The 27,788-nt window shown below is 43.5% G+C and overlaps 1 protein-coding gene across 2 annotated transcripts in view; it reads left to right on the top strand.

Moving 5' to 3' along the window:
• Positions 1-325: 325 nt before the first annotated feature.
• Positions 326-27,788, top strand: part of erf (Ets2 repressor factor) — a 35,198-nt gene continuing 7,735 nt past the window's right edge. Inside the window, exons 1-2 of one of the 2 annotated variants that reach the window (XM_072370011.1) lie at positions 326-1,045; positions 22,204-22,423. In XM_072370011.1, coding sequence (XP_072226112.1) covers positions 1,024-1,045; positions 22,204-22,423 — 242 coding nt within the window. In that variant the 5' untranslated portion in view covers positions 326-1,023. Of the gene's footprint in view, positions 1,046-22,188; positions 22,424-27,788 lie in introns of both variants that reach the window. The other variant, XM_072370010.1, reaches the window with a different exon arrangement.

Below are 27,788 nucleotides of genomic sequence, written 5' to 3'. Positions count from 1 at the left end.
AATCCAATGAAATCCAATTAATTAAATTCAAAATAATCCAATTCATTCATATAGAGCCAATTCAAAAACAATATCCTAACTAAACTAAACTACTACAACATGTAGATGAAACAATACTGCAATGTTTTATCCGGACATCCAAAGAAACAACTTCCTTTATGATATCCTAGGTTTGTTTAATTTTGATTTACACATATTGTCATGAAAATGATTAATGATGAAAAATTCCTCAATGAAGGAAAGAGCAAGCTTCTGAAACAGTAGACGATCTTTGGTGAGAAGTGGGCGTTCGGTTCCTGTCTCCCTCCCTCCGTGGGTCAGCGTGGGCGGCCCCGTGCGGCAGGAGGAGAGCGAAACACGACACCCAGACCGAGGAAGGGGGGTTGAGAGAACACGAAGTGACTGAGTGAGTGGAAAAAGAAAAAGTGTGAGCCGGAGAAAGAGGGGGACAGAGAGAGAACCGAGTTGGCTTCGGTACTTTTGCTCCTTCCTGAAGCACCGCCGTTGCCGGGATGATGATGATGATGTGGAGGAGGGCTCTACCATGCGACACCGTCGCAGCAAACGGGATGAAAATTTAAACTCGTCGCATTCCGTTGCTCCAGCTCCTACCAACGGCCGCACGACTCCTCCAAACTTTGACCTGCGCCATTCAGACCCGGGCGACTGGATTTTCCCCCTCAGAAGCTTTGGGGCAACTTTTCCACAAGCTTTTCCCCCCTCCCACCCCCCCAACCCGTCCTTCCACTACTGAAAAACAAACTCTCTGGGGTGAAACTTTTCGAGTGCGCGTCGATGATAAGAAAACAAAACTCCACTCGAAGTTAAACGGCTGGTTTTCAACGTTCAAACCGAGCTCTTCATCGGGCAGGTTCCTTCCAACGAGCCGCTCGTGAGAACAACACCGGAGGAAGGAGTGGGGTGCCGCTGCTAACTTGGCTACAGAGCTAGCTAACTAACGTCTAAAGTTACCAGTCGACGGGGAAAGTGACCGAAGCGGGACACCGAAGACGACAAACGGAGATGAAAACCCCGGTAGAGACGGGTGAGTTGACGCTCGCACGTGTGAAGTAAACTTTTGAGACTCTGCCGTTTGTTCTTTTAAAATTAAAACAACCGCGGCTAGCTGCTCGTTAGCACGCTAACAAACTCTCCGCTCCAGGGAAAGTGTGACAAAATTATGGCGCTCGAGCGGATCCATCCGTGTCGCTTGTTATTGTTTCGGCACCCGTGTGCAGTCGGCTTTACTCGCAAACGAACAGCGGACTGAGGCCGACACAAATACTTATTTTAAAACTTTACACGTACGTGTAAAATAAGCTTTTGTGCTGAGAAATGTTCAGCGAGGGTTGATTTCCTGCAGCGGTGGTGAGGAGTCAGGGTCAGGGCCAAGGTGCTCCGCATTTCATCTGTTATTACAGTTCATATTTATTCAAATGTTGTAAAAAGAATATGTTTTATCATGCATTTAACAACCAGAGAGTGATGTGAAGGGGCCGCAACCTTGGTGGTAACACACCCACGCTGCTGTTAAAAAAAAAGAAGCAAGGAAACGAGTTAAAAAGATAAAAACAAACCGTTTTGATGTATTTATTTAGCAGGAAAGCCACATAATAAAGAATGTGTAGCAGAGTAGAGACAGGAGAGGAAAACCAGTTTTAAATAGAGGATCTGGAGCGTTTTTTGTTGATTGAAAAGTGACCCAAACTGCACACTTTGTGGGGGGAGTTTTGATAATTTTAAAGTAAAACCCTCTCATTTCCTCCGGTTAAATCACAGCTCATCGACAAAGATTAAAAGTGACCCTGTGATTGGATCGGTAGCTTAAACATTAGCGGTGATGATGTAAGCACGCAGTCCCGCTTTCCTCCTGCCACATGCACCAGGACCAGAACCGTAGGGGTTCTGCTGCTTTTCTTTTAAGGATTCAAGTGGAGTTTGACCCAGAAATCTCAGACCGTGCAGTTTGGAATTCCTCTCATTTTTCTGTGACATTGTTGGTTTTCACCAAAATGATTGTGATTTTCCTCCATTGTGCATTTAGGTGCTCTTAAATTCAGTTTAGTCAGAAGTGCTTTGTGGTAACCTCGGGCAGGCGGAGTTCCAGTGCCCATAATAGATGTTTAAAGAGGGGAATGCCTCACCACAACACAATGCCATAATTACAAATATGGCTTCCCATATCTCTTTGCTGCTGGAGATATCGTTTCTCTCTCTGTTGTTGGGAGAGAATCATAAAAGCGTAGTTTATTTAGTTATTACTACAATAAACCGTCCCGGATTTACCACCACATCAGGCCTGGTTTTATTTTTAGAGACAACTCCGGCCAGCGTGTCATTGTTGCCTATTTCAAACTTCTGAATGTTACATTCCCTCCGGACGACTTCCGTTTTAAAGTTTAAAAAGCGGACCGTCTTGTTTTAAAGGAACGTGACTCGGCGCAGGATATAACCGCCTTTGTCTGTGTGGGAATTATTCTCAGAGTTGGTTGTGCTTAAGGGCTTACAGATGGCTTAATGCTGCTGTTTGTGTGAAGGCTCAGCTATTAAGTGAAAGCTAGCTTTTTTTTTTTGTTTTCAGAGGTTCCTGTTTTGCAGCATTTACAGTGTGGTTCGTTCCAACTTCCTTTAGTTTCTAGGGATTAGATTTAAACACCCCCCCTCCTCCTCCTCTGTGTCACAGCTCAAAACAAAGCTGTCTCGCTCTGACTTTAAAGCAGTGGTATGGATGTAGGTCACATTTACACACCTGGTCATGGGTCCTGTACACATTTAAACATTTGAGAAATATGGGTCAGCCCTGCCTGTGTTCCTATCAGGAAGTCAGAAGTCTGGCTCCACCAGCACCAGCTCCAATTTTCCGCTTGTGTTCCTACTTATATCAACAAGGCGCCACATGTGAGACGTCACAGCTGTAGACAGTCAGGACCAGCACGCTTTGTTGAGTTTTGCGTGGAGTGAAAGAAGCCATACGTGAGCGATTATCTGGCGAGGACAGGGCTGCTGTTTATTACCGTGTAAATGTGTTTGTGTGGCTTTATCTGACAAAACAAGTGTTTTGCCTGTTTTAATCACCCCGGGAAGCTCGTGCACAGTTGGCTTAACGCACGATAACTGCAGAAAGATGAACTGTAAGTGTTTATGCAAATCAAACGGCTCTAATAATAACAACGCAGATAAAGACCCTCGAGCTCAAAGGAAAACACCGCGTTGGCTTCATTTGAGAAGGACTCCGATGAAAGGTGAAGCCTGAGGAGACGGTGTGGTTACAGATGTGCAGCAGCACGGCTGATCTGATGTCTGTGGGATCGAATGATCGGATGAGTTATCGGCTGTCCTTTGTCCTTTTTTATGGGTTTATTTCTCCAGAAGCAGCTGTTTATCAGATCTGTATTCAGCGGCAGTCGGTTTGAAATCGCCACAGACGTGTATCGGGGTCTTTTTGGGGAACAGGCCTCTCCCCACCCACAGGATGCACTTTCCCCCATGTTTTTCCTCCCATTATCCTGCTTCTGTGAGCGATCAGGTGGACTCAAAGGTCCACCTGATCACATTCCTGATTACGACCGAGCCAAGCCTGGACAGGCAGACCCTGGAAAAACTTCAGCAGAGTGACGTCAGTATTTCTCTGGTGTGCTGTCAAGTGGCGGCCCGGGTCAGCGCTGCTATGATTATCTCTCAGTGTTGCAGCGGGCCTCCTTTTCCTGGAAGTGTGTGTGTACGGTGGCTTTGGTGACCCGTACCAAGCGTAGCTACGAGACAACAGGTTGCTCCAGGTGGGACATGCTGGCTAAACAAACGCAGGAAAGCCTGACGATCAGTCTGGGAGATGAATTTTCCTACACATGCAGCAGTGAAATATATCACTTTGTGCATAAAATGATGGTTTATGAGATGAGCAAATCAATGCATGTGGTTTTTTTGGGGGTTGGATTGTAGCTCGCTGTCTCTGAAACGCTCCATCGTGGCCGGTTTGTGATAAACTCGACAGACTAGTAGTCTCAGTGAATGTTTGGCCACACTTGGAGGAGAACAAACAATACATGGTATTCCTTTCTCTGCAGCATCTCAGCCACATAAACTCTGCCTGAGAGATAACCCGCTTATTGTTCTCATCACACTCGAACACGCCAGCCTGCCGCTGCCTGCAGGGTCGGGATTTTGGTTATAAATACACGGTTTTATGTGTTTACGTGTCATTAAAAAAACATGTAATATTAGACCTGTTGCATGCAGCTGCAGAAAGTTTGTCACATTTTGCCGACAGAGCATCTCGATGTCTACATGTTCGGTGAATCATCCTCACATTGAGCCTCGGTGCGTGCAACACTCTTCACATGACATTTTAATTATATCCAAACAGGCGTACTTCTGACGTTTGGAAGGGCTTTGCCTGAGGGCACCTGGCTGGTTGCTGTATCGCTGTGTGAAAGCATAACCTGTCCTCTTGTACTGCTAAACCATTAGTTGGTGAAGATGATTCGCTGCTTTATCCCGGAGAGGAAAAGCAAGAAGAACTTTATCAGATGAAGATTAATTGGGGGGTTGCACCCGTCACTGTAACAGGAAGACATATTAGGCTGTAATATGGTCGGTTTAGGCTGACGAGGCGGAAAATGGAACACATTTCTTCCTGCATGATTGTCCACACTGAGCCAAGTATTCACAAGGAATAATCTGATTGGAGGCCACTGAAAGCTAAGGTGTGCCGAAGCTCTGAAAAGCAGAAACCTGGCTCAGAAAAAGTGACGACAGCTGCTGCTTCTCATTTGTAAAGTACAGACGCTTTTAACCCAAAGAATGTGCTCATCATCTCAACTGTCTCTGCCAGTCAGCCTGTTGGCTCGGTATCTGTAAGTATTTATGATTGAGTGAATCTGTTTTGGGTCTGTGACAGCTGCCCCCCCCCCAGCAGCAGGGCAGATAAAACAACAAAGCAGGTCAACTGGAACCAACGATTCACCTCAGCGAGCAGATAATGCTGAGTTCTGCTGCACGGCAGAGCTCTGAAACACCTGACAGGATACTCGATTTCCGGCTTCAGTGATGTTTTCTTCTCTCTGAGAACTCGTAGTTAACATATGGACGAAGAGGCTTTATGAAATTAACACATATTTGTCTTAATAAAACTGATTTATCTAACTTTGAGGTTTTTCTGCTGCTCAAACCAAGGCTGAGAGCGTAGAGGTGGGTTTCTGTTTCGTCTGTGCATGTTTAGTCTGGTGTTATTCCAACTCTTCAGGCGTTATGGCTGTTGTTCCCTCTTCGGTTTGCTGTCTTTAAAGGCCGGATGGGCTGAGGAATGAGTGGACAGACCAACGAGGTGTGATTCGATAGAATAGTGTTCAAATTACCAGTCTGTTAGCAGTAGTTTTAAAAGCTAAGTGGCCACCAAATTCCATCTGTTTAATTGGTTATAACAAAGCAGAGTGGTTGGATGGAGTCGGCAGGGTTATGTTCGAGCAGGTAGAGTGACCCGCTGTGTGTGGCTGCCTCCATTAATTCACCGTGAAACGGGACCGTTGGCGTGCACTTAAATCCATTCATTAGGCTGTGAATTGGACCACCAGTGGAAGGTCTTCAGTACTAGAAATAATCATTTAAAAACCGGTGGTAGAATGATGCTAAATAAGTTGGATACTTTCTCTCAGAGGACCACCTCGGGAGCCACTTTGGGGAAGCCCTGCCAACAGGTTGCTGTGAGAAAAGAGCCCAGTTTGGTTTTGTGGTTGTTTGGACCGGGTTGATCCAGCACAGACCTTTCCTGCCCCTACCCTCCCTGGCATTGCACCTGTTTTTTTTAGCTCACACTGCTTGTTTGAAAGCCAGCAGAAATGCAAAGCCCAATTTTTTTTTTTATTCATATTTTCTTAAATAAAATCCTGGATGCTTTCTGCTAAAAGTACCGAGGTTATTTCCAACTAATGTGCTGGGAATGTAATGATATTTCTGGGGAATTCTCCCAAAGTAAAACCTCTTCAACATCAAACTACATGTAATGTTAGTAAGATGTAATCTTAAAGTTTTTACACAGAAACATCTCTAAATCTCAGAAAACATCTCTAGAAACGTGGTTATCAGTTGGTCTTTATTTACTTCACACACTAATGTGAAAAGTTTTGCTTGTTTTGAACACGTGAACCAAACAAACGAGGAAATATTCTGTTTGATACTCTGATTTTTGTGGCTTTGTGTCATCACGGCGTGGTGCAGATGCTAATCGGCGTGATCTCTCGCTGAAGGACGAGACGCAGAAAATGAGGCCACTGAGGTCTGAGAGACCTGAACGTGCGTTACACACCAAGGAGACCAGACTTATTTGTTCCCAGCAGCTGGGTTTCTGCTTGGTGTGTCAGGGCCTTTAAGCTGCAGCCTTGTGCTCTGCATCCTAAGCTAAGGCAACAGAGCAGCCATCTTGAATGAAACGAACTGCTACCTCCAGCTGGTCTTAAATTATTTCTGAGCTTTCGTAAATAAGCCGGGTCATCTGTAAGGAAACAAAGGAGTAAAAGTTTGTGCAGTGCACTAAAAATCAGGCTAACAATCAGCTTCCTAATTAAACCAGCCAATGTGACTGTATGCTAATTAGATTTAGACTGGGGTGGTAAATGGAAGATTGTCTTTGTCTTTTAACCAGAAAACATCACTGTTCTCTCTTAGATGTCACATTTCTGTTAGATTCCTGCGAAGCGGGACGTGTCTGACAGTTTAAATGCCTTTAATGAGACAATATAAAGGTAAATAATGCTGTGTTAATGGGGTAAATCATTTCAAAGAGAGCCGGGGAAGGTCCTGCCCACGGCTTTTTTTCACATCTGGGAGTTTTAGAGTAAAAACCTGCAGGAATAGAGCAAAGGAAAGAAAGGGATAGATTCAGCAGAGCACATGTTTGCTGCAGTTATGGGTCTGCTGGGAACTCTGTGGCTTTTTCCTCTCTCTCTTATGGCTGTTACTACTCGCCCTCTGAATCAGTTTGTGGTGTGTCTTCGTGTTTGATGTGACTCTGTGGAGATGTTGTACAGCTGAAATTCCACACGCGATACAACGTAAAGTTTAAAAACTCTTACTAAGGAACGTGGTGATGGCCTCATCTTCTCCCTGAGCCACATTTAGACTAAAACAACCTTTTTCTCTCTGCACGAAACATACATTTAAATACCTTCTCCAGTTCTAGTTCAGTCCAAACACAGTGGTACATTTAAACTCTTTCCAGAGCAAAGCAGGAAGTGATTCGCGATCAGGTGAAGATCTAAGACAGAGCCATGAAAGGTGGGTTGTTGGATTAAAAGTTAAGGTTAAAGACTTGCCGGGCATTTAAAGTTCAATCCTAGTTTGCATTTTGCTCCAAAATGTGTTAAACCTTTAAATTAAAGGTCTTAAACTGTCACCAAATGTAGACATTTTTTTAAATCCAGGTTTAAAACTTCTCTTTTCTCTTGTGTCTATGCATGAAATCTGCACAATATATTTTAACTTATCTAAACTGTTGCTTGTTTTTATTCATTTTAATGATTTTATTTCTTTCCATTTCTATTCTTTTACATATTTTTTATGCTTTTTCTGCTCCCTTCTGCAGAAAAAAGTACTTTATTTTATATAAAAGACTTTGAATTGTTTTGTACATGAAATATGCTACAAATAAATTAGACTTTTGACTTTTAAATATTTCAACATCCGTCAGATCTGAAGGCAGTTTGTTGCCTTTTTCGCAGTATTGATACAGCTGAAGCAGGATAGATACTTGATGCATGGCTCTTATGCCGCTACTTCCTGTTAGACCAAGTCTTCTTCGCTGGTTTTGACAGATGAGGAAACTTTCCTTGTGGTGGTAAAACAGAACTAAACATCAACAGTGTTCAAGTTACAGATTCCAGAATTATTCCAGCAACATTTTAACACCAAACACCTCTTAAATGAGTCAGATGCAACCCAAAGACTGTCTTCCACCATTTAGTGCCACAGTCGTAAGTGTAAGCAGTAAGTTTCTGCTGCAAGACTCCCTGATGTTACCTGCATTTATTCTGACAATGTCTGCTCCAGCTCCTCCGTTAGCAGCAGGGACTCGCGGTGGGTTTATTGCAGACCGGTCAACAGTCATAAATACTGGGGATTACTGGGAGTTACTGGCCTAACCCTCCCAGAAGTGATGGGATAACATTCAGTTTCCCTCTACATGTTTTTTTTTAAGAGTGCAATTTGAAGTTTAGCTTTAGAAACAACAGAATTTACAATAAAACGTCCTAAATTTTAGCGGTTTGGCAAATTAGTAAAGACTGGTTTCAATGGCCACAGTAAAGACCATAAAGCTTGTCATAATTAATTAATTTAGACAATCCTAATCAACCATCTTCATTCACGTGTGTGAAAACAGCCGCCAGAAATGACTGATGGCTTCCACACTTTAAAGAAGGCATCCCATTGGTCGTCTTCTGTGCAACCGCCATGTACAGTTTTAGTTTTATTCCTCTTCATTTCCAGTAAATCACTTCAAAGGTTTGTTAAATATTTATTAGGTCAGGACTAGGGTTGCCACAAACGATTATTTTAATAGTCGACTAATCACCGATTATTTTTTTCGATTAGTCGACCAATCAGATCATTGTATATTTAATGTAAAACATGCAGCTTATTGCACCAGGAGGCAGCTGCTCTTATATAACCATCATTATCTTTCAGCTTGGAGTGTTTAAGGTAGATGCTAATTTAAAAAAAGACAATTAATATCATAGTTCATTAAACCTTTAATGAAATATGCAGCTTGTTGCAACAAACAATTATTTAACTGTGTAGCAAACAGACAAAAATAACTACTTAAGTTTTTTTATTTTATTTTTTTAGGTTTTTCTTTCCTTCATTTGTCTCTGGCATCAAACTTAGCTGCATTTAAATTAAATGAGGAAGGCACCTGAAACTAAGGAATTATTCACAAAAAGTTTTGGTCTCAACACCAACATGTTCAGTTTGGACTCAGTCAGGACATTTGCTTGCTGAGGTGTGCATGTAGCTTTGTAACAAAGCCGTCCACTGAAGATGAACGTACTTTTTTAGCACTGAAACGTAACGTTATAAAACATTAGCGTTCCTGTTCAAACACATCACTGTTAAAATGTTACAGAAAACACATGAAATATGTGTGCTAAGGCTAATTAATCCAATCGTCATCGCTAATGCTAACGTTTACAGCTATCAATATGAGTAAGTAGCAAGCTAACTCTCTGTTTACGCTAACTTTAGCAGCTAACTAGCCAGTTAGCTTACCAAGATGACGGTCCTTCTTCACAATCAGCCACAACAACATGCTTCCTTTTCAGGTGCTCGTGCATCATTGTTGTGCTGCTGTGGAAGGCAAGTTCTGCCTTACAGATACTGCCGTGCACACATTTGTCTTTGGTTTTCTTAAAATGCTCCCACACTTTTGAGCTCTGTTGCCATGATACCAGAGGCCGTCTGGTTTAACTTCCTGTGATATCACGGCTGACCCCGGATATGTGTGTCGAGGACAGAAACGCAGACGCAGCAGTGGAAGGTGCAGCAGCAAAAAAAAAAAAAAAAAGGTTTGGGGGGGGAAAAACGACGCATCGACTATTAAATTAGTCGTCGTTGAATTTAATAGTCGACATAATCGTGGCAGCTGTAGTCAGGACAAGAATGAATGAACAAGTTAGAAGGGCTTGGCGGCATGTTGAGCTACTTTGAGAAAGTAAAGATGTGAATGTCTTCTGTCTTTGTTACCGTGGAGACGCCTGCAAGTGAAACGCCCTCCTCTCCTCTCGGAGTAAAACATGAGAGCCGAAGTTTTTAAGAGCGATGATAATGATAATAATAGTCAAGTTATGGACAACATAGTCTAAGAAGCTTCATAGATCGGGTCGTCACCATCAGTTAACCGTAAATTTAGTTTAGTTCAGTTTAGTCTTTGTCACCTGCAGCAAAAAAAGAAAAAAGCTGAATAACTGAACACTGAACATGCTGAATCTGTGAGGGTTTTAATCCATGTGACCCACTTCACGTCCTTGTGGGTCCAGAGTCGCTGGCAGTGAGCAATGAGCGGGTTTCTCAAAGTCTCTCTGACACCCACTCCCAGCATGCGCAGTTTATTAGGGGTCTGGACCCCCCACGCGCCATGAAAATGGGTGATATCTGTTTTGCATTAACTCACACACACACTCTTTTAATTTTCTCACCAGAGCTCATGAGTGTGTTGCACTCATTTGGGCTGCCATCTCCCTGCGGTGACGCCGTCGTGCCTCAGTCTTTAAAGTTTTTACACAGGGAGCGAGCCACTCTGTCTACAGGCTGGAAGCTCCAGATTTAATGCAATAGAGGAATTAAGACTGCGGTGACTTTGCCATTGAGGAAAGGCTGACTAACGCACCCAGACGTCACATATGTAGAAAGTCCCGTGTTGGCTGTTTTGACATATTCAGGAGTTCACAAACACATCCATCCAGAGCGAATTACTGTCATTGTGATTGTACTATAAGCCACAAGTGGTAAATATGTTTTATGAGCCAGTGCTGAAGAGTGACGGGTCAGAACCGCATCTTTCTGGCATCCCAGCAAATATTCATGTTTGAGTTGAGAACAAAAACGACTCAGTGGCAGCTCTCTCAGAACGGGGGGTTCTTTGGATGTCTTTACAGTGAAAAACCTCCAGATTGATCTAATCAACGCCTCCCACAGGACGGTGAGCGCATCACTAACCATATTTCGAACTCCGATAACACGACCAGTACACGTTTAACTGTTGTATCGGTGTCATTTTAATTGTCTGCTTTCTGTCAGACTCGGCTGGCTTCTGGCACAAATTAATTATTCTGGTCACTTTGACAAAGCATTATAGCCTGATTTATCAGCTTTGGGAAAGGGAGTATTGGGAGTTGATGGGTTGAGTGGGAAAGTCAGCCTGTTGTGTCCCTAAATGGTGCTTTAAGTTGTCATTCTGTTTCTCCACGTTAGATTTATGCTACAGCTAATGTCTGTTATTTTCCCCTGTTTGTTCTCACTCATTTCTTTTCTTGTCCCAGCTGAAGGTTTGAGGAGGTTGTCACATGTTGCAAAATGGATTCCTAATACCTAAGAGTGCTGTGAAATTTTATATATACATAAAAGACACATGTAAACACTTGGAATCCGCTAAATCACTGTCAGACATGCACATTTTTGTGTGATAAATGCCTTTGGCACCATCTAGCAATGAAAGCCATTGTTTGATTTCTTTTCTGGCTCCGACTGAAAGCTGTTAAGATGTCGTTACACTTGATTAAAAATGCAGAAAGGAATCTTTATTTAAATTCTCTTTCTGTAACGCGACGGTCCCGTTTGTGAACCGAACGCGTGGGACTGGTCTAATCAACTGTGGAGCCTCTTTGTCGATGTGGGGAGATGCTGAAAGGAAAACGGGTCTTTTTGGAAAGAAAGAGCTGAGGCGGCAAAACGAGGAGATGAAAATTGATTGGCAGCGACTACGAAAATGAGTCACCCTCATCCAGCTCTCTGGATTCGGAGCTGTGCAACTATTCTGGGCTGCGGTTACACTTGTATGTGTGTGGTTATGTGCATGTATGCATGCATGCACACTCGTGTTCACATGGCTAATTCCAATAGCTGAAGTCACTAAATTAGCGCTGGCCTCGCAGCAGTGTGTACGTTGGAGAAAAATGAAAGTCGTCTGGCAACTAAACCACAACACACAAGCCAGATTTTAGATTAAGACGCACATATTTATCTTCTCTCTCCGTCTCCTGCTCTGAAGTCCGCCCAGTCGCACCACTTCACAGCTGACTCCAGCTTCGCCGTGGCCTCTCTCGGTGCTTTACTCTGTTTAATGCGGACCTGTTTGCTAGCAGTGATGAAGGAGAGCACACCTTGTGCACATCTTCCTGTAAATACATCTCTGAGACTCAGTGAGACTGATTTAATCTCTTTAATCAAGGCTACTCCCCCTCCTCCTCTCCTAACATCTCACTTTTCAGGACTTTTCAGGACTTGGTGCAGTCATTTCTACCAAAGCTTTCTGGTTGGAGGGTGGTTGTCTGGTTCATTCTGCCAGCTGACTGCCCAGTTTGATGTTGTTACTCAGCAAAGCAACTGCCTGACTGCTAAGCTGTCTGGTTTGTTGGGCTTAACATTGGTTGATTTCACTCTGCAGGGTATCGGCCTGACTTATTTCCTGCAGACAAACAGTGTATCAAAAATATGCAAAGTTGTCTGAGTGCGAATGAGAACAACTGTAAACAAAATCTTTGTATTTTTCCATGGAGACAGACTTCGACTTGCTCAGTTCCATCTAAATGCCACAATGACTGTAGGATATGTGCCTGAGCTCCTCACTGTTCTACAGGGTTGTCGTTTTCTGGAAGGAAAGCATGCTCAGACGAGTTTCGGAGCACGTGTATGTGCATGTATGTGTTCCTCCTCTGGGAAAATGGGCCTGAAACTGATAAGCCTCTAACCTTGGCTCAGGCACTGCAGATTAAGAGATAGAGTCTTGAGCTGTGAGATCATCGCTGGTGTGATTGTTTAGGATTTTGGTTCTTTAACACTTCAGTCATGATACTTTCCTGCGAAAGCTGAAGTTTTTTTGTCCTCACGTTGATGCCGACTTAGATATAAGTTTGAATTAGATGGAAATGAGCTAAAATCAAAGGAGCTGAAACACCATGAATGGTCAGTTGAATGCAGCAGGATCAGAACTGGTCATAGAATCCATGTCCACCCACACACAGATATAAACCACTCCAGGGCCGGCTTAATCACAGCCTTGGCTGCCTTCAAGGTGTTTCAGACCTGAGCTGCGACAGGTTTCTGTCTGGCTGGGTGCAGGCGTCCGCAGATTAAAGTGGCTTTGCTGTCTCACTGGGAGCAGACATGGTTAAAACCAGGGGCTGCTGGATATTGTAAGAAAAACTGACATTACATTTTCCCCTGCAATTATATGGATATTATGCCGTGTTAAAAAAGATAAATGAATGATCTGAAATGGTTCATTTGGGCATTTAATTTCCTGGAATGGGTGGGATTTTGAAGGTGAGTGCACTTGCATTAAGATAAACCACAAAAAAGAGACTTTTAACTTGAACTTTGATGCATCAGTTTGTTTCAGTTCACTAAACACAACACCAGATGAGCGCCTCTGTGGCTCGGACTGAGGCTGCTTCCTCTTCCATTCGAACTAAAGAAGAAGGAGGCCAAACTGAGTGGGGAAAGAGGTTCGTCTCCTTCCCTCAGTTTCTGTCACTCTTCAGCCTTAAGTGGACCGCTTTAGTACCTCTGATGTCACTCAGCTGAGTAACAAACAGGACGTCTGCAGGTTTCTGAAAAATGGTAAAACTCAGTGACCTGAGCTGCCATTTATCAGCTGTGAGCACTTTCTGTTTGCTTTGTAATTATTTACAAACTTTTCAGATCTGTGACGGACGCAGCAGGAGACGGGTTAAAGGATTTATGATCCCTCAGAGTTCAGTGCCAGCACACCTCTGCTGATAAACTCACGCTGAAGCTTTTAGCTCCTCAGATCCACGCCGCTGTCTGTCGGCTGTAAACGTGGTCGGACATGAGATTCCTGTGATCTGATTTTAAAAAATAAAATAAAATCCTGACCACAGTGGGAGCGTTCACCAGCAACCTGAAAGAGACTCACTCCTGACACCCTCTCACATCTAAAGACAACATCACCGAGCTTTAAGATCTCTCTGACATTATTTCCCATCATGCACCTGGTGGAAACTCAGCCACAGCTTCTCCCGCTTCCTGTTTGGAAGTGACAGCGGCGCACGTTTTGGTCGAAAACGCAGAAACGAGTCCCTGAACGCATCAAACAAGACTAAAGATAGACAGCCTGGGTTGAGTTTCATGACCAGAAGATCTCTCAGATTCTTCCTGACTTCATTCTGACGCTGAAAACTGTCCAAGACTTTGAAATCACAGCTTCATTAGTAGAATCCATCAGCAGTGGCTGATCTTTCTCTAGAATAATCTCTTTCATCAGTAAACCTTCTCGGTGGTCAGACAGTAGATGAATCTGTCCTGACGGCTCACAGCTGAGTGCTGCTGCAGTCTGGCCGGAGCGTGTTCACATCTGTATTTAAAGCTGCCCTGTTGTGCTCAGATCTGTGTCCTTCTCATGGAAATTAGTCCTGGAAAATGAGAATTCAGAGTCCACAATGATGGCAATATTCAGCCCTGGTTTATCCGCTGAAAGACTTTTCTTTAACACTGTTGAAAGCATTCAAACTCCTTCCATTCACTCCTTTCTGCAGAACTCTGAAAACAGCTGTCTGTGCTCTAAAACGGTTCGTCCCAAATGGTGAGGTTTTGTTTGGTTTGGACGGTTCAGACTATGGGAGGCATCCCTCTCTGAGCTTTGAAAGTGACCATGAGATATCCTGTGGGCTGATCTGAGCCATGCTCGGCCTCTTCTTCGGTGCTAACCCTCCAGCAAAAAGCTGCATTTCTTCTACAAATCTGCCTCCTGCTCTTCTTACACTTTATAGTTTAGGCTTTAAAACCTGACAGCCTTGAGGTGTTATTAAAAAGAAAAGAATATCAGTCTCTTTCTTTTTATGATGGACTTTACAGTGTCTCTCCCACCTCATTTCCCTTATTGTCATAGTTAACGCCTCCTGCTTTGCCTCGCCATCGCAGTTCTTCTTCTCTCTTTGTTTCTTTGTTGGGAAATGAAAACATAAACACACATTTTGGGCTTATACCCACATCCCAGCCTAAGATTATATTCCATTTTTCTTCTTAGGAAGCTCTTTGTGTTTGTCTCTCAGGTTTTATCTCCCTCTTCTCCACAACAGTTAACCAAGCTACACCCTAATTTCCTCCCAAGTCTCTCTTTGCTTCTTCAGGGCTGATGCTGGAACCAGTTTTAAGTTGGTTCCAGCTAAGAAACGTCACTTTAAACAGATGTAGGACCCTCCTGCCGCTGTATTCTGAATTTCTGTTACACAAAAACAACAACGGGTTGCAGAACTAGTCTCATTTTTGTGACTCCATACTCGCCGTTTCAGGAAGGATCTGTAAGACCTGACAATGTCAATAAAAGTGGCTGCAACCAGCGGTTGTGACGTCACTCTTTGTGGAGGATTGGTGACGTTCACAGATGGAATTGAACATTAAACAGCAGGAAAACGAGAGGCTCGTGTTTTTTCACAGCTGTTTGACTTCAGATTCCAGTTTAAACTCGGTTTTATTGTTGAATTAAGCAGACGAGACGCTACACTGGACCCGGAGTTTTAAACAAGTGGATTACAACATTTCACTTGGTGTGATTGGTCTCTGTAACCCCCACCCCCCCCCTCCCAAAGTCCCAGATGTACACTGCTTTTTGCTCTGGCCCAGCTCACAGTTAGTGGCAGCACAGCGCTGGGTTTTTCGGGGCAGGAGCCAGGACTTTGGCAGGAAAAACAGAAGGAACTTGTTTAAAGTTAGGTTAGTCTCTGGCTCTGAACCAGTACTGGAACCACTTTGGTGGAAACCCCCCCTGTCTGTGTGTTCATCCATCGGTCTCCTTATAAGCCTTATGTAATGGAGGGATCATGTGAGCGCTGAGGTGAGGGTTCACGCCGTGCACCTGTGGACACTTGTCCTCTTTTCTCTTTGATCTCTGCTGGGTTGTGTTTCTTTTCCTCTTCTTTTTTCACCCTTCCACAGTTCTTCCTCCTCGCCCTTATTTCTACATTTCCCCTGCAGTTCTTCCTCGTCCCATTTCTGCCCCCGGCTCCTCCCTCTATAAGCTACTGGCTCCTCAGATCTGAGCTCCATCCTTTCAGGGTAATTATGAGATCAGCTCAGTGAGGTGCAGATCGGTTTTAAACAGTGGTTTGAGACTCGGGCGTCCTCATTAAAGCCGTGTTGGACTGCCTTTTCTGATTCCTGTGTACAGGGAGATATTTAACTTTGCAAGGCAGACGTTTTGCTGTGTGTTATTTATTAGTTGCTTTTGAAATTGAGCTTCTATCTTCGCTAAAGTTTGCAGTCAGATGTTGTTTATTTGTGCGACTTTGTGCCCGTTTACGCCCAGCAGAGATTCCCTGTTTCCTGCTCTGTACCCATTTATTTCCTGCCTTTCTGTGTTGTCCTGATTCCAGCGCTGATAAACCCCATCCACATTTCAGCAGTCAGCCAGCCCCCGATGTGTTACCTCTGTGGCCCTGAATCATTACCCTGCAGACAGACACACACCGACCTTTCCAGTGGCTAAACATAGATCCAGCAAAGAATAGGAGGAAGGGAGGGAAAAATAAACGGCAGATAGATGGATAGATGGAATGGCATGCTAAAGAAACCTTTTGGGGGGAGAAAGAGGCGTGGGGGGGCTGTGTTTGGTCTCAGTGGCTGTGGGGCCTTTGCACAATACTTCAATGATGGCTATCGGTTGTTACGAGCGCTATTCCAACCGCTGTGGCGTCAGAGTCCCCAAGTAAAGCAGAGCTGCGTGTTAAAGCTGCTCCCCGACTGATTGCTGCTGCACGCTTTGTGTTTCTCTTGGAAAGGAGAGCGCAGGTGGCTTGGGACTGCAGGCTAATAGTAAATTAGTTTTTCTGCCCTGCGCTCGGCTAAATATAGAGTCCAATGAGACCCGAAATGGTTTGTTTCACCTCTGCTTGACTGTTAGAAATTCTTCCTGTCTGGAGGAGCGTTTGCCAGAAAGCACAAAGGCTTTTGTCTTTGAGCTAGTTTAGTGTTTGCTTATTTGCAGCTCTGTTGATGGATCTTTTGTTTCAGACTCGTCGTGTTTCTTGTTGAACTTTTCTCGGCTTCATACTGTACAGAAGACACGGACGCTCACTGTCCAGGTGAAGCCACCTCAGACGGCAGCTGGATGCCGCCTCTCAAACATCTTTTAGACTTAAAAATCTAAAAGTCAGCAGCGAGGTGCTGGTTCTTCTGAATATAAATCAATAATTGGCTTTCAAAACAGCAACATCAAGGTGGAAACATCCACTTCTTACATACAGATATACTTTATAACTTATAACTAGGGCTGGGGATCAATCAAAATATTTCGATACCGGTTCCTGGACGGTACTTTTTTTTCTATACCAATTTCATAATATCAATTCTAACAAAAAGGAAATTACATTGGAAATAACGGTACAAATCTTCAGTTTTATTTTTCAGCTCAGTATTTCAATTTCCCGAAGGGAACCAAAGGGAAACAAAAGGATTAATAAAGTCTATTTTTCCAATCCAAGCAGTGTTCTTACAGAAAAAATCATTTCCAGAGCAGAACAGGTGCAAACAGGTGAGAGGTTGGTGTCTAACACCATCCTCCACACTGAGGATACTTTTCACTCAGCAGTTTTCCTTCAGAAACATCAACATTTCTGCTTTCTGCACATATTAAGCTGCAGTAACACTGAGATTTCTGCCAGATTTCGCTGAATGTTACCTGTTAAAACGCCGCACACTGCGCCGTCCTCGGTGCTCTTAGATGAAGCCGAGTCCAGATGTGGAGATTTTGAATGATGCCGCTCGGGCTCTGTGGCGTCCGCAGACTGACAATGAATTGAATTCCAATTGGCTTGAATTGGACTGTATTATTTAAGTGCCTTGAGATGACATTTGTTGTAATTTGGGAGCTTTATAAATAAGAATAAAGAACTTCAATGCTTAGAGGAGGATGAGTTGAGATCTGACCTTCTTGCAGTAAAACACGGAGCAACTTTCTGCTCTTAAATCGATTTATTAATCAAATAATTAATTAAATTAGTCGTGTTGCTGGCCTCAGCAGCGATGACTTTTTGGCATCAATCTTGGTGAAATGGAGCCACGGTTTAGACCTCGGTGGCATCGTTTAACCGGTTCGATGACACATAACTACAGTTCCCAGCGCAGATGCACGTGAACCCGTCTGTGGGCGTAACCACATGTTCCTGCACGTGGCGAAGTATATAAAAGTGTAACGTTAATACGGCCAATCAGGGGCAGCGTGATCAGTTCTTGGTCACATGATTAATCTCTGGCACCGGAAGACGAGGCATGTGTTGCTGCTCGGTGAAACCCAGCCCAGTTTCTGTGAATAAGAAATAAAATGATAGTTTTACAGAAATGTTTTTCCATGCAAGCCTCAAATTGACTTAATAAACTCAACTTGTTTACATTTCCTGCTGATTTTTAATCACTTTCAACACTTTCAGTGGCAAATATAAGAAGGCTGCACACAGAACATGAACTATAACTATATATATATTACTATAAATATCTTCACCTAACAAATAATTTAGCGCTGTTGTGTTAAAGTCTGATATCTGAGGCTGTGGCGTGAAGGGATTCAGTCTTAATCGCACCAAATCAAAGAGAAGTCAGAGATGCCACAGAGCATCTCAAAGCCTTCTCCAGCTGCAACGTTTATGTCATAAATACGGAGCTGTGGTAATAATTTCTACATGATAAATTCCACATTAAGCTCTCACAGGTGATGCAGCATCATTCGCTCTGTATTATATGTATTATATGTGTGAAAATGTATTCTTCCAGTTCAGAAAGAACAAACTTTAGTGCTTTAATATTTATTCAGCAGGACGTATTCCTCCCAGAAGCTGATGGATTGATAGATATCCCAGATATGTTGAGCAGGAAAAACAGGTTAATCTGCATAAGTGTGATGGGAAAATAAACCGTAAACACGCAGAGTATCTCTCTGCAATGAGACTTTAACACCCATTCAACGCCTCGGCTTTACAGATGTCTGAGTCAGGAGAACCGAAGGAACCCTGAACCCGAGTAAACGGGCCTCTGCCGTGCAGAACCGACCTGATCCGATGGCTTGCGTTGTCACAGTGTGACAGTGAAGCTCGTGTTGCATCCAACTCTAAACTCTTTTGGCAAGTTTCTGTAATCGAATCACATTTTGTCTTGTTTGTCGTGACTCCGCCGCTTATTTATAGAGCTAAAAGCTTTTGTTGCTAGGAGACGGTGCGTCTGAGGAGAGGCTGAGTGAGGGAGGGCCGGCATGAAAGGGAAAAGAAAGAAATGGCAGCGGTGGTGTTGAGGGGGAGAAAGGCGGAATCTGTGAAAGCGTAACGACAAACGAACAAGCTATGAGTCAGCAGGGACATCTGCAGCGCACACACACGTGCACACACGTGCACACGCATGCACACAGTGGGCACGGTTGCTATTCCAGTGTTCTCTGTGTGCTCGGTGCACCCACGCATGAACCCACTTACCTCTCCCGGCTAACCTGTGGTGTGTGTCGTTGCACTTTGTGCGTATCACAGATAGCAGCTCGCCTGCTTTGATGATGAATATGTCCGCTACACTTCCTGCGTGTGCGTCTGTGCACGGAAGTGCGATGCGTGTAATCACCAGCGGACCCCAATAAATTTAACAGTGTGCCGTGTCACAGCGCCTAACCGGTCCCCAGAGACAGGAGCCTTATTGTTGGTGGTATGAATCATATGCTCGTACCCAATTAGTGATCTGCTATCCAAAGGCTGTTAGCAGCCAGCTCGTCTGTCTTCTGGTTTGTTCTCGGAGCACCACAGGAGATCAGAGAGCAGCATGTGGTTTGTTAGTCATCAGTAAACGGCTCTGTTTTTCAGGATTCAAGATTTTAATTTAGTTTGGTGTGATAGCTGCCATTTTTAGAGAAATATCTGTGTTATTAAAGCAAAGCTGTGCCCCGTCTTCACCTCTTGGAGGGTGGAAGTTATGCTCTCAGCTTTTAAATGAACACTTATCTTTGCAGCACTGTGGAAAAGTCGTGATCTCCTCCTCATTTCTTTACATATTGCCAGGAAACACATGCAGGGATGCAGTCATAAATGTAACCGTATAACGAGTCTAAAGTGAATCTCTGGTCTGAGCTCCTTTATTCTCCAACTCAGCCTGAACCCTCTGAGACAAGCTTTCTGTCATTTCTTTAAGGAGTCTTCAGGAATAGTTCTCCAGGCTTCTTGAAGGACATCCCAAAGCTCTTCTTTGGATGTGGGCTGCCTTTTGTTCCGTTCTCTGTCAGATGATCCCACACTGCTTCAATAATGTTGAGGTCCGGGCTCTGGGGAGGATTCATCCCTCCATAAGACCTGTTGCCACTGATTTTCAGTCCACTTCTTGTGTCATTTGGCACAGCTCAGCCTTTTCTCCCTGTTTCCCTTCCTTAAGAACGGCTTCTTGACAGCCACCCTTCCATGGAGACCATTTCTGATGAGGCTTGGGCCAACAGTAGATGGATCAGCTGAAGGTCCAGATGCATCTCTCAGGTCCTGTCAGGTCACAGCTGGATTTTTTCCTCTTTCTTAAGGACATCACTTTCAGATCCTGTTCATCTGCTGTAGATAGTTTTTTAGGCCTGACACTTCTTCTTTTGTCCTCCACTTGTCCAGTTTCCTCAAATGTTTTAAGGACACACTGCACACCATGCTGAGATACGCCAAGTTTTCAGCTAATAGCTCTTTGGGAATCACCTTGTTGCTGCAGAAATCCTATTTTCTGTCTGTCAAACTGTGTTTTCTTTGCTGTTTTTCATAGATGCAGCTAAAGGTTATTGCATAATTTGCTGCAGAAGCTTGCTGGAGTTGATCGGCTTTTGTCTCGATTCTTCATGGAGTCGTTGCTCTTAGAAAAGCTCAAAGGCAGCGGGTCGGTTCAGTGTTTGGCCTTAAATTCTTTGAGCTCAAACAGTTTATTTTCACACTAATGAATGCATTAAAAAACCTTGTTCCGGGCTTGAGTTGCACTTGACTTTAGTTGCAACACTGTAAGTTGTGGCTTTCTTTCTCCCTTTGAGTGGTTTTCTCACAGCTTAAGAACAGTCATCTGTTGTGGTCTTTTACTTTCAGTCAGAAATGTGTTGCTGTTACAGCAGCTGCTGATAAAACCGATAGCTTCACCGCTGCTTCCCTGCCTGCGTTTGTTGCCATTCGCAGACCCAAAGCCGTGCTTTTCCACGTTTGATAGTGGACTTTGATATTAACCACGCCACACTCGGTTGGTTTTTCCATGACTCACTTTAATTCCATTTATATCGGCTTATAAAACGTGATCTGTATCTGGATAAAAGAAAACACGTGTCGCTTTCAAAGCTAGTTGTAAACACGCTGTGGTCAGAATCTGTATCACCCCCCCCCCCCCTCCAGCCTTCAGGTTGGGGATGTACCGACACACGCTGCAGTTTATCATCCAATCACAAACCAGACTTAATTTTTCAGGTGTCAGAATAAACATTTAATCTGTTTTATTCTTGATTTATTTCTCTTCTGTTCGTCCCTTCCTTACACGCATCCAGTTTATTTACCAGGTGTGTTTCCATCTTTGGGAACTCGAAACTTTCTCCACCTGTTTTTATTTTGTCTCCTCTGTTTTTCATCTGCTGTTGTGGCTCCATTTTTGTGGTTGTTATTCAGCGTTTTATGAATCTTCCCCAAAGCGCTTTCCTATCAAACGTTGACAAGGCAATAAAGGATAAAAAGGATCAACATTTCTCTGCTTAATAAGACACTTTATTGGTTTCATTAGGACTGGCTCTCAGATGACGAACGCATCGTGCCGTCGCGGTTTGCGTCCTAACCGATCTCGGATCAATCGGACCCTGAGCGCCTGTCACTGCTGGGCAGATCCGACCTGCTTCAGACTGTGGGAAACCAGTTGTAACCTTCGAGTTTAAGCGAGCGTGTTTCTTTACAGCAGTTACATAAACACACACACACACAGATTTCAGCATTGTTATATTGTGCCCATATGTTTCCCACCCTCAGCTTTCTCAGCCTGATTGCCAAGACACATCTGGTCCTAATAAGGTGTGTGTGTGTGTCACTATTCCTTTGCTATTCAGCCTGGTCCTCTGCTGTGAAGTGGTGTTGAGTCTTTTACTGCCACCCACTGCTTTACAACACAAAGCCTATACTTTTACCGTTTGCATAATAGTGTGTGCACCATTTAGAGTGTGTGTTCTGATTGTGGTTGAAAAACCGTATCTTATATTTAGTCTGCACATATTCCAAGGCCTGATAATCTGTTAAAACAGTGCTGATTTTCCAGCTTTGATGCTGATAGCAGGGATGTTTCCGTCTGTGGGAACAGATTTAACCAAAATGGAACAAAGGGGGGAACACGTTTGCCCTCTTAGCGCCATGAAATGTCCGCACATGCACTTAAAGGTTAAACACAGAAGGGTTTTAGCTGCAAACACTTGAAACCATCACCCACCTGAACCACCCCTCTTCTTAACCATAGGGTTTGCCTTCCCAGAATGGGCCTACAAGCCGGAGTCGAGCCCCGGCTCCAGACAGATCCAGCTGTGGCATTTCATCCTGGAGCTGCTGAGGAAAGAGGAGTACCACGACGTCATCGCCTGGCAGGGAGACTACGGCGAGTTCGTCATCAAGGACCCGGACGAGGTGGCCCGTTTGTGGGGGGCCAGGAAGTGCAAACCGCAGATGAACTACGACAAGCTCAGCCGGGCCCTCAGGTGAGCCTGGGGGGGGGTAGCGGGTCTGTTCTCCATCCACATTTTAGATGCCTGAGTAAATACGACCGTGGTTCATGAAACCAGGCTCCAGACCAGGCTCCTCTCTTTTAATTTACTTTCTGCAATAAAAGAAACAATACTTTTGGTTTAATAAGGACTTTCTTATCACCCTGAAGTCAAAGCCAAGCCTTGTTATACCTGACCTTAACCTTTGGTTATGGGTCACAGCTCTTAATATACGAACACCAGCAACAAACACTTTCCTCTGATCCTGTCCTCAGTCCACCTAATCTGTGATTAGTAAAGCTAATTAATGTTTAGTTTCCACACCACAAGACTCAGAAAATGACGTCACTTGGGCCTTATGATCCAGCAGCTGGACTCATGTTTGTTTAAACGGATATAAACTCCTTAAAGCTTTCAGGATTAATGGAGAAGGAGCCGAGCTGCGAGCACGTGACCCTCAGTTATATTTCAGAAGACGGCGAGTCCTTCCTGTTTCAGCCGGAGGAACGTTGCGTTGGGCGAAGATCTTCTTCTTCTTGTTCTGGCAGGAAACGCCCGTGCAGTTCATGATGTAAAGCTCTCTGTGCGGCCCGACGCAGCTCGCCAACTCGCCCGCAAACTTTAAACACGAGACACTCGTAAAAACAACAGCAAACCGTCCAGGGACAGATGCGCTGAGCTGAAGCATGGCCGCCTGCAGCTTTTGGAAATAAGGAATGTACAAATCGGTCTGCGAATGCTCTGAAGTGACAAAATAATTTAGTGCATCCTGCGGCGGTGTGATGGAAAATCTGCCTGTCATTTACTTTATGGGTCACCTTCAGGCTAAGTTGTTCTGAGTTTAATCTGTCGTACAGAAAGGACACAACGTGTGAGCAGTTAACTTAATTCAACATGTAAACCAGAATATTCATATTTCTCATCTTCACTGAGCAGCTGATTAATGTTTTACTTTGTTTTATTAGAGGAAGGGATCATATTTTAATCAAACTCTTCTTTCATTCTGCAGTTTTTACACTCAAAATAAGCCGTTAAATCGTCTCTTTATTACAAGCAGAAAATTATGATCGTGTTGCTGTAAAATTGATTTAAACCATGAACAAATCTGGTTCTCGGTGATACAACAACAGGATCAAACTGGATCTGTGAGCTTATTTTTCAGGATTTTAAGGAAGTTTGAGCTTATTTTTCAGGATTTTAAGGAAGTTTGAGCTTATTTTTCAGGATTTTAAGGAAGTTTGATCTTATTTTTCAGGATTTACATGAAGTTTGAGCTTATTTTTCAGGATTTACATTAAGTTTGAGCTTATTTTTCAGGATTTTAAGGAAGTTTGAGCTTATTTTTCAGGATTTTAAGGAAGTTTGAGCTTATTTTTCAGGATTTACATGAAGTTTGAGCTTATTTTTCAGGATTTACATTAAGTTTGAGCTTATTTTTCAGGATTTACATTAAGTTTTTCAAGAAGTTCAAGAAGTTAGAAATTATTTTTCAGTATTTCAAGAAGTTTGAGCTTATTTTTCAGGATTTTAAGGAAGTTTGAGCTTATTTTTCAGGATTTTAAGGAAGTTTGAGCTTATTTTTCAGGATTTTAAGGAAGTTTGAGCTTATTTTATAGGTATTTCAAGAAGTTTGAGCTTATTTTTCAAGTGTTTCAAGAAGTTTGATCTTATTTTTCAGGATTTACATGAAGTTTGAGCTTATTTTTCAGGTATTTCAAGAAATTTGAGCTTATTTTTTGGTATTTCAAGAAGTTTGAGTTTATTTTTCACAATTTTCAAGAAGTTTGAGCTCATTTTTCACCATTTTCATGAAGTTTCAGCTTATTTTTTCGGTATTTCAAGAAGTTAGAAATTATTTTTCAGTAGTTCAAGAAGTTTGAGCTTATTTTTCAGGATTTTAAGGAAGTTTGAGCTTATTTTTCAGGATTTTAAGGAAGTTTGAGCTTAATTTATAGGTATTTCAAGAAGTTTGAGCTTATTTTTCAAGATTTTAAGGAAGTCTGAGCTTATTTCTTAACATTTATTTGTACCTGAGGTTGAATGAAGTGTTCGGAATAATCCGGTTGTTGCATAAGAGAAATGAACTGGCTTAGAAACGTACGCCTTCACCCACTGCAGAGCACATGTGGGATGCTGAGGAGTTTTATTTAGCTCCCAGCCTGTTCTCGTGGTCGTTTACACAAACACGCATGCAGTTATCGGTGTTGGTGGCGTTCTAGTCTGCCAGGCCTACTTACGCAGCCTCGTCATCGCCGCCTTGTTCTGTGTCCACCCTCCTCCGGCCCATCTGTCTCGTCTGTTCATTTAACCACTTTTTCTCCAACTTAACCTGAAAAAACGGCATCTTTCAAAACATAAACATTTGTTAAAACTTTTCTCAAAAGATTTCTCATGATGCACGGATTTTGCAGCAAAATTAAATGAGTCTAAGCTAAAATAAAGTAACAAAAAGTGTCCTAATAGGTCAGGGTTTTTGGGACCAGTTACTGTCAGCAGAATCAGCCAAAGCCAGGTCTAAGTCACTGCTGCATGTGCACGCTTTACAAGACTCAAACTGTCTCAGGTGCTCCACAGAGTTCATGTCCAGTACAAAGAACAAGAAACCACTAAGACCAAAGAATAACTATCCACTGCAAGGTCTTGAGCCCAGTTTTCAGGCTGCAGATTAGCCTGATCAGAGGTGAATTAAGGTTTAATCAGCGTGTTTGGCGGCGCTCGCTTGGACAGAATATCACATGTGGGGGATATTTTGGGGGAATATTTGTGGAGCAATAAGAGAACAAGACCCGTAGTGAGGGTCTGAGGGTCTGATTCCCCACTGCTGAACGAGCTTACCCCCCCAGGCCGTCTGCTGTCAGTGAAACCGGTGGAGTTTGTCCTCTGAAGCTGCATCTCAGCCTAATTCAGTGAAAGTTTTCTCCTCGGTCAGAATAAAAATGCTCCTGCATGTGAGGACAGAGACCCAAATACCTGCCGCTCTGCTCTAATAAAATCCTGATTTTTATAACCACAGCCTCGCCTGACGTGGCCAGCGCAGTGACTTCAGCTGTTCTTACACATATCGTGATCTAACACAGAGGAAGTTAGAAGCAGCAGGATGTCTCTGTCGTTTTTTACTTCACTTTGTAGCTCGATTCTCCTTCTGTGCACGTTTAACTGAGACCTGAGCACCTTTACTTATAGTTGCTACAAATTCACCAAAATCCTCCAAATTGAACTTGTGCACTTTATGGTTTACAACCGTGAAAAGAACTGAAGGCCACAAAGGTTTATTCAGTTTAATACATGAGCATTTACTCCTTCTGGATGTCTTTTCTGTGCTTTTCAAACCTTTTATATGAACAATGAGCTGTTAATTAATTCTGACATTGTTTGAAGAAAAGTTCCCTTCATCTCTGATTGATGCCTCTGTCTTTGATGTGAGTTTGCAGTGCTGCACATGTGTGTGTTTATTCATCCATATACAGCCCATGTGTGTGAGTTCAGTGGGTAAAGTTTGAGTAAATCCAGTTCAAGTCCTTTCTAGTTGTTTTGAACCAAGTTCAAATGGTCTTCAGAGAGCCTGGGCCTGGTATGCGAGGCTGGCTGCCCCGTATTTACTCGCTGCTGATTGAATATGTGTGTGTTCACTTCACATGTATGTGCCTGGTCGTTTCCCAGACTTGTTCAAAGGATCAGCCGTCTCTCATGCCTGTGGACGTTATATCCCTGCAGCTTTAACTGCATTCACATTGTTTACACCCATACTCAAACCCTGCCCTGCACCTGAGTGTGTGCGCTGGATTTTTCCCTCTTTGTGTTGCTGACATGCGCTTGTTGTGAAGGTTAATTTCTCTAGATCTAAAAATGAATTATTATGAATTAATTTACAGGTACGTTTGTTCATCACTACCAGCTCCTTTAATTTAAACTGAATAATCCTGTTCAGGATAAAGTAAAATGTCCAGCAGCTAACAATAAGATGTGTGGGCTCGCCACAGCAACGCAGCCATCTTTACACGTGCACACTTTCGACGCCCTTTCAGCCTCATGCCGTCGCTGTGACATCACAGATCAGCTGGAATAGTTGCGGCTCCATCATGAGCCGTCAACTGTACCAGAAACGCCAATATTTACTCTTCTTTTGGCTGTTTTCAGCTTTCAAAATGTTAAGAAACGGAGAGCTAACGGAGGGATTTCTACACAGGCTTCATTCACTCCGGTAAGAACGTCCATCTTACTCAAAGTCGTCGTTTACATCGTCAAAATCTGATAAATATCCTGCCATGTTGCACAAAACTATCAGCAGCAAACTCTGTGTGAAGTTAGCCGACTGTCACAGAGCACGGAGTGAATAAACTGTGCTGCAGGGGGGCGTGTGGATGAAGTGGTCCCAGTAGAGTGCCTGTGTAGAAATCCCTCCGTTAGCTCTCCTATAGCTGCAAGTAGCCACATAACAGCAGCTATGAGCTAACAGAGCTATAGCACACGTTCATTCATTCATTCTTCTTAAAGTATTGGTGAAATAAAGACAGATAATGCCTTATTTAGAGGCTGCATCCTCTAAGCCCCGTTCACTCCGTTATATGGATCTCCAGTTATCTAAATATCTCCCGAAGGACGCCGACTTTCACCAAACTGTTCTCTGTGAGAAGATGAACGTATTTCATGCCAGAAATAAGGTTTAAAGATACCGGAGTTCCCCTTTAATGAAGCGTAAAGACAAACCGATGGACGGATCAGTGGCGGTTACACAAGCTGAGTCACTCCCTGCTTACTTCCTATAATTTCACATTGTGAATAAATCCGTATTTACCGGTGCTGATGTATACGAGCTCCTCGGCGCTCAATGTTACTGGAAATGGTGCGTTACATCATACATTTCTCACAATGGAATAGCCAGTCACGGCTGAATGAGACCAACCGATTTAGCTGTTTTTTTATTAAGAAATATGAATGTGGCTGTTGGTGAGTCACAGGGAGCCATTTTGTTGTCTTTGGATGAGCTGTCAGCGGCTCCCTATTCACTCCTCGACGACACTGTGTGCTGATGATGACTAATGCACTCTCACTAATGGAGCTGCCTGGAAAAGGCTAAATGTGAATGTTTCTTTCACCTCCTTCAGCCTCACAGTGTGAATTTAGAATGTCTTTGTGTTTGTGAGCAACTTGTTTCATCTTGTGCTGGACGAGATTAACGTAAAACCAGCGTTTCCAGCCTCATGGGAGCTTTTGTCTTTAGTGACATTACCGTGTTTTGTCTTGTGTTTGGGGCCGACGTGCGTCCCGGGGTTATCCGATTACAAGTGGACGCCTCTGGGTGTTAAAACGCCTCCCGAGGGAGCCGTTGTGGTCAAACAGCAGCAGGTCTAATGATGTT

The sequence above is a fragment of the Leuresthes tenuis genome, unplaced genomic scaffold, assembly GCF_036924035.1.
Source record: "Leuresthes tenuis unplaced genomic scaffold, fLeuTen1.0.hap1 SCAF_18, whole genome shotgun sequence".
Taxonomy (NCBI): Eukaryota; Metazoa; Chordata; class Actinopteri; order Atheriniformes; family Atherinopsidae; genus Leuresthes; species Leuresthes tenuis.
The sequence above is the reverse complement of the archived record's forward strand: the minus strand, read 5'-3'. Positions and strand labels throughout refer to the sequence as shown.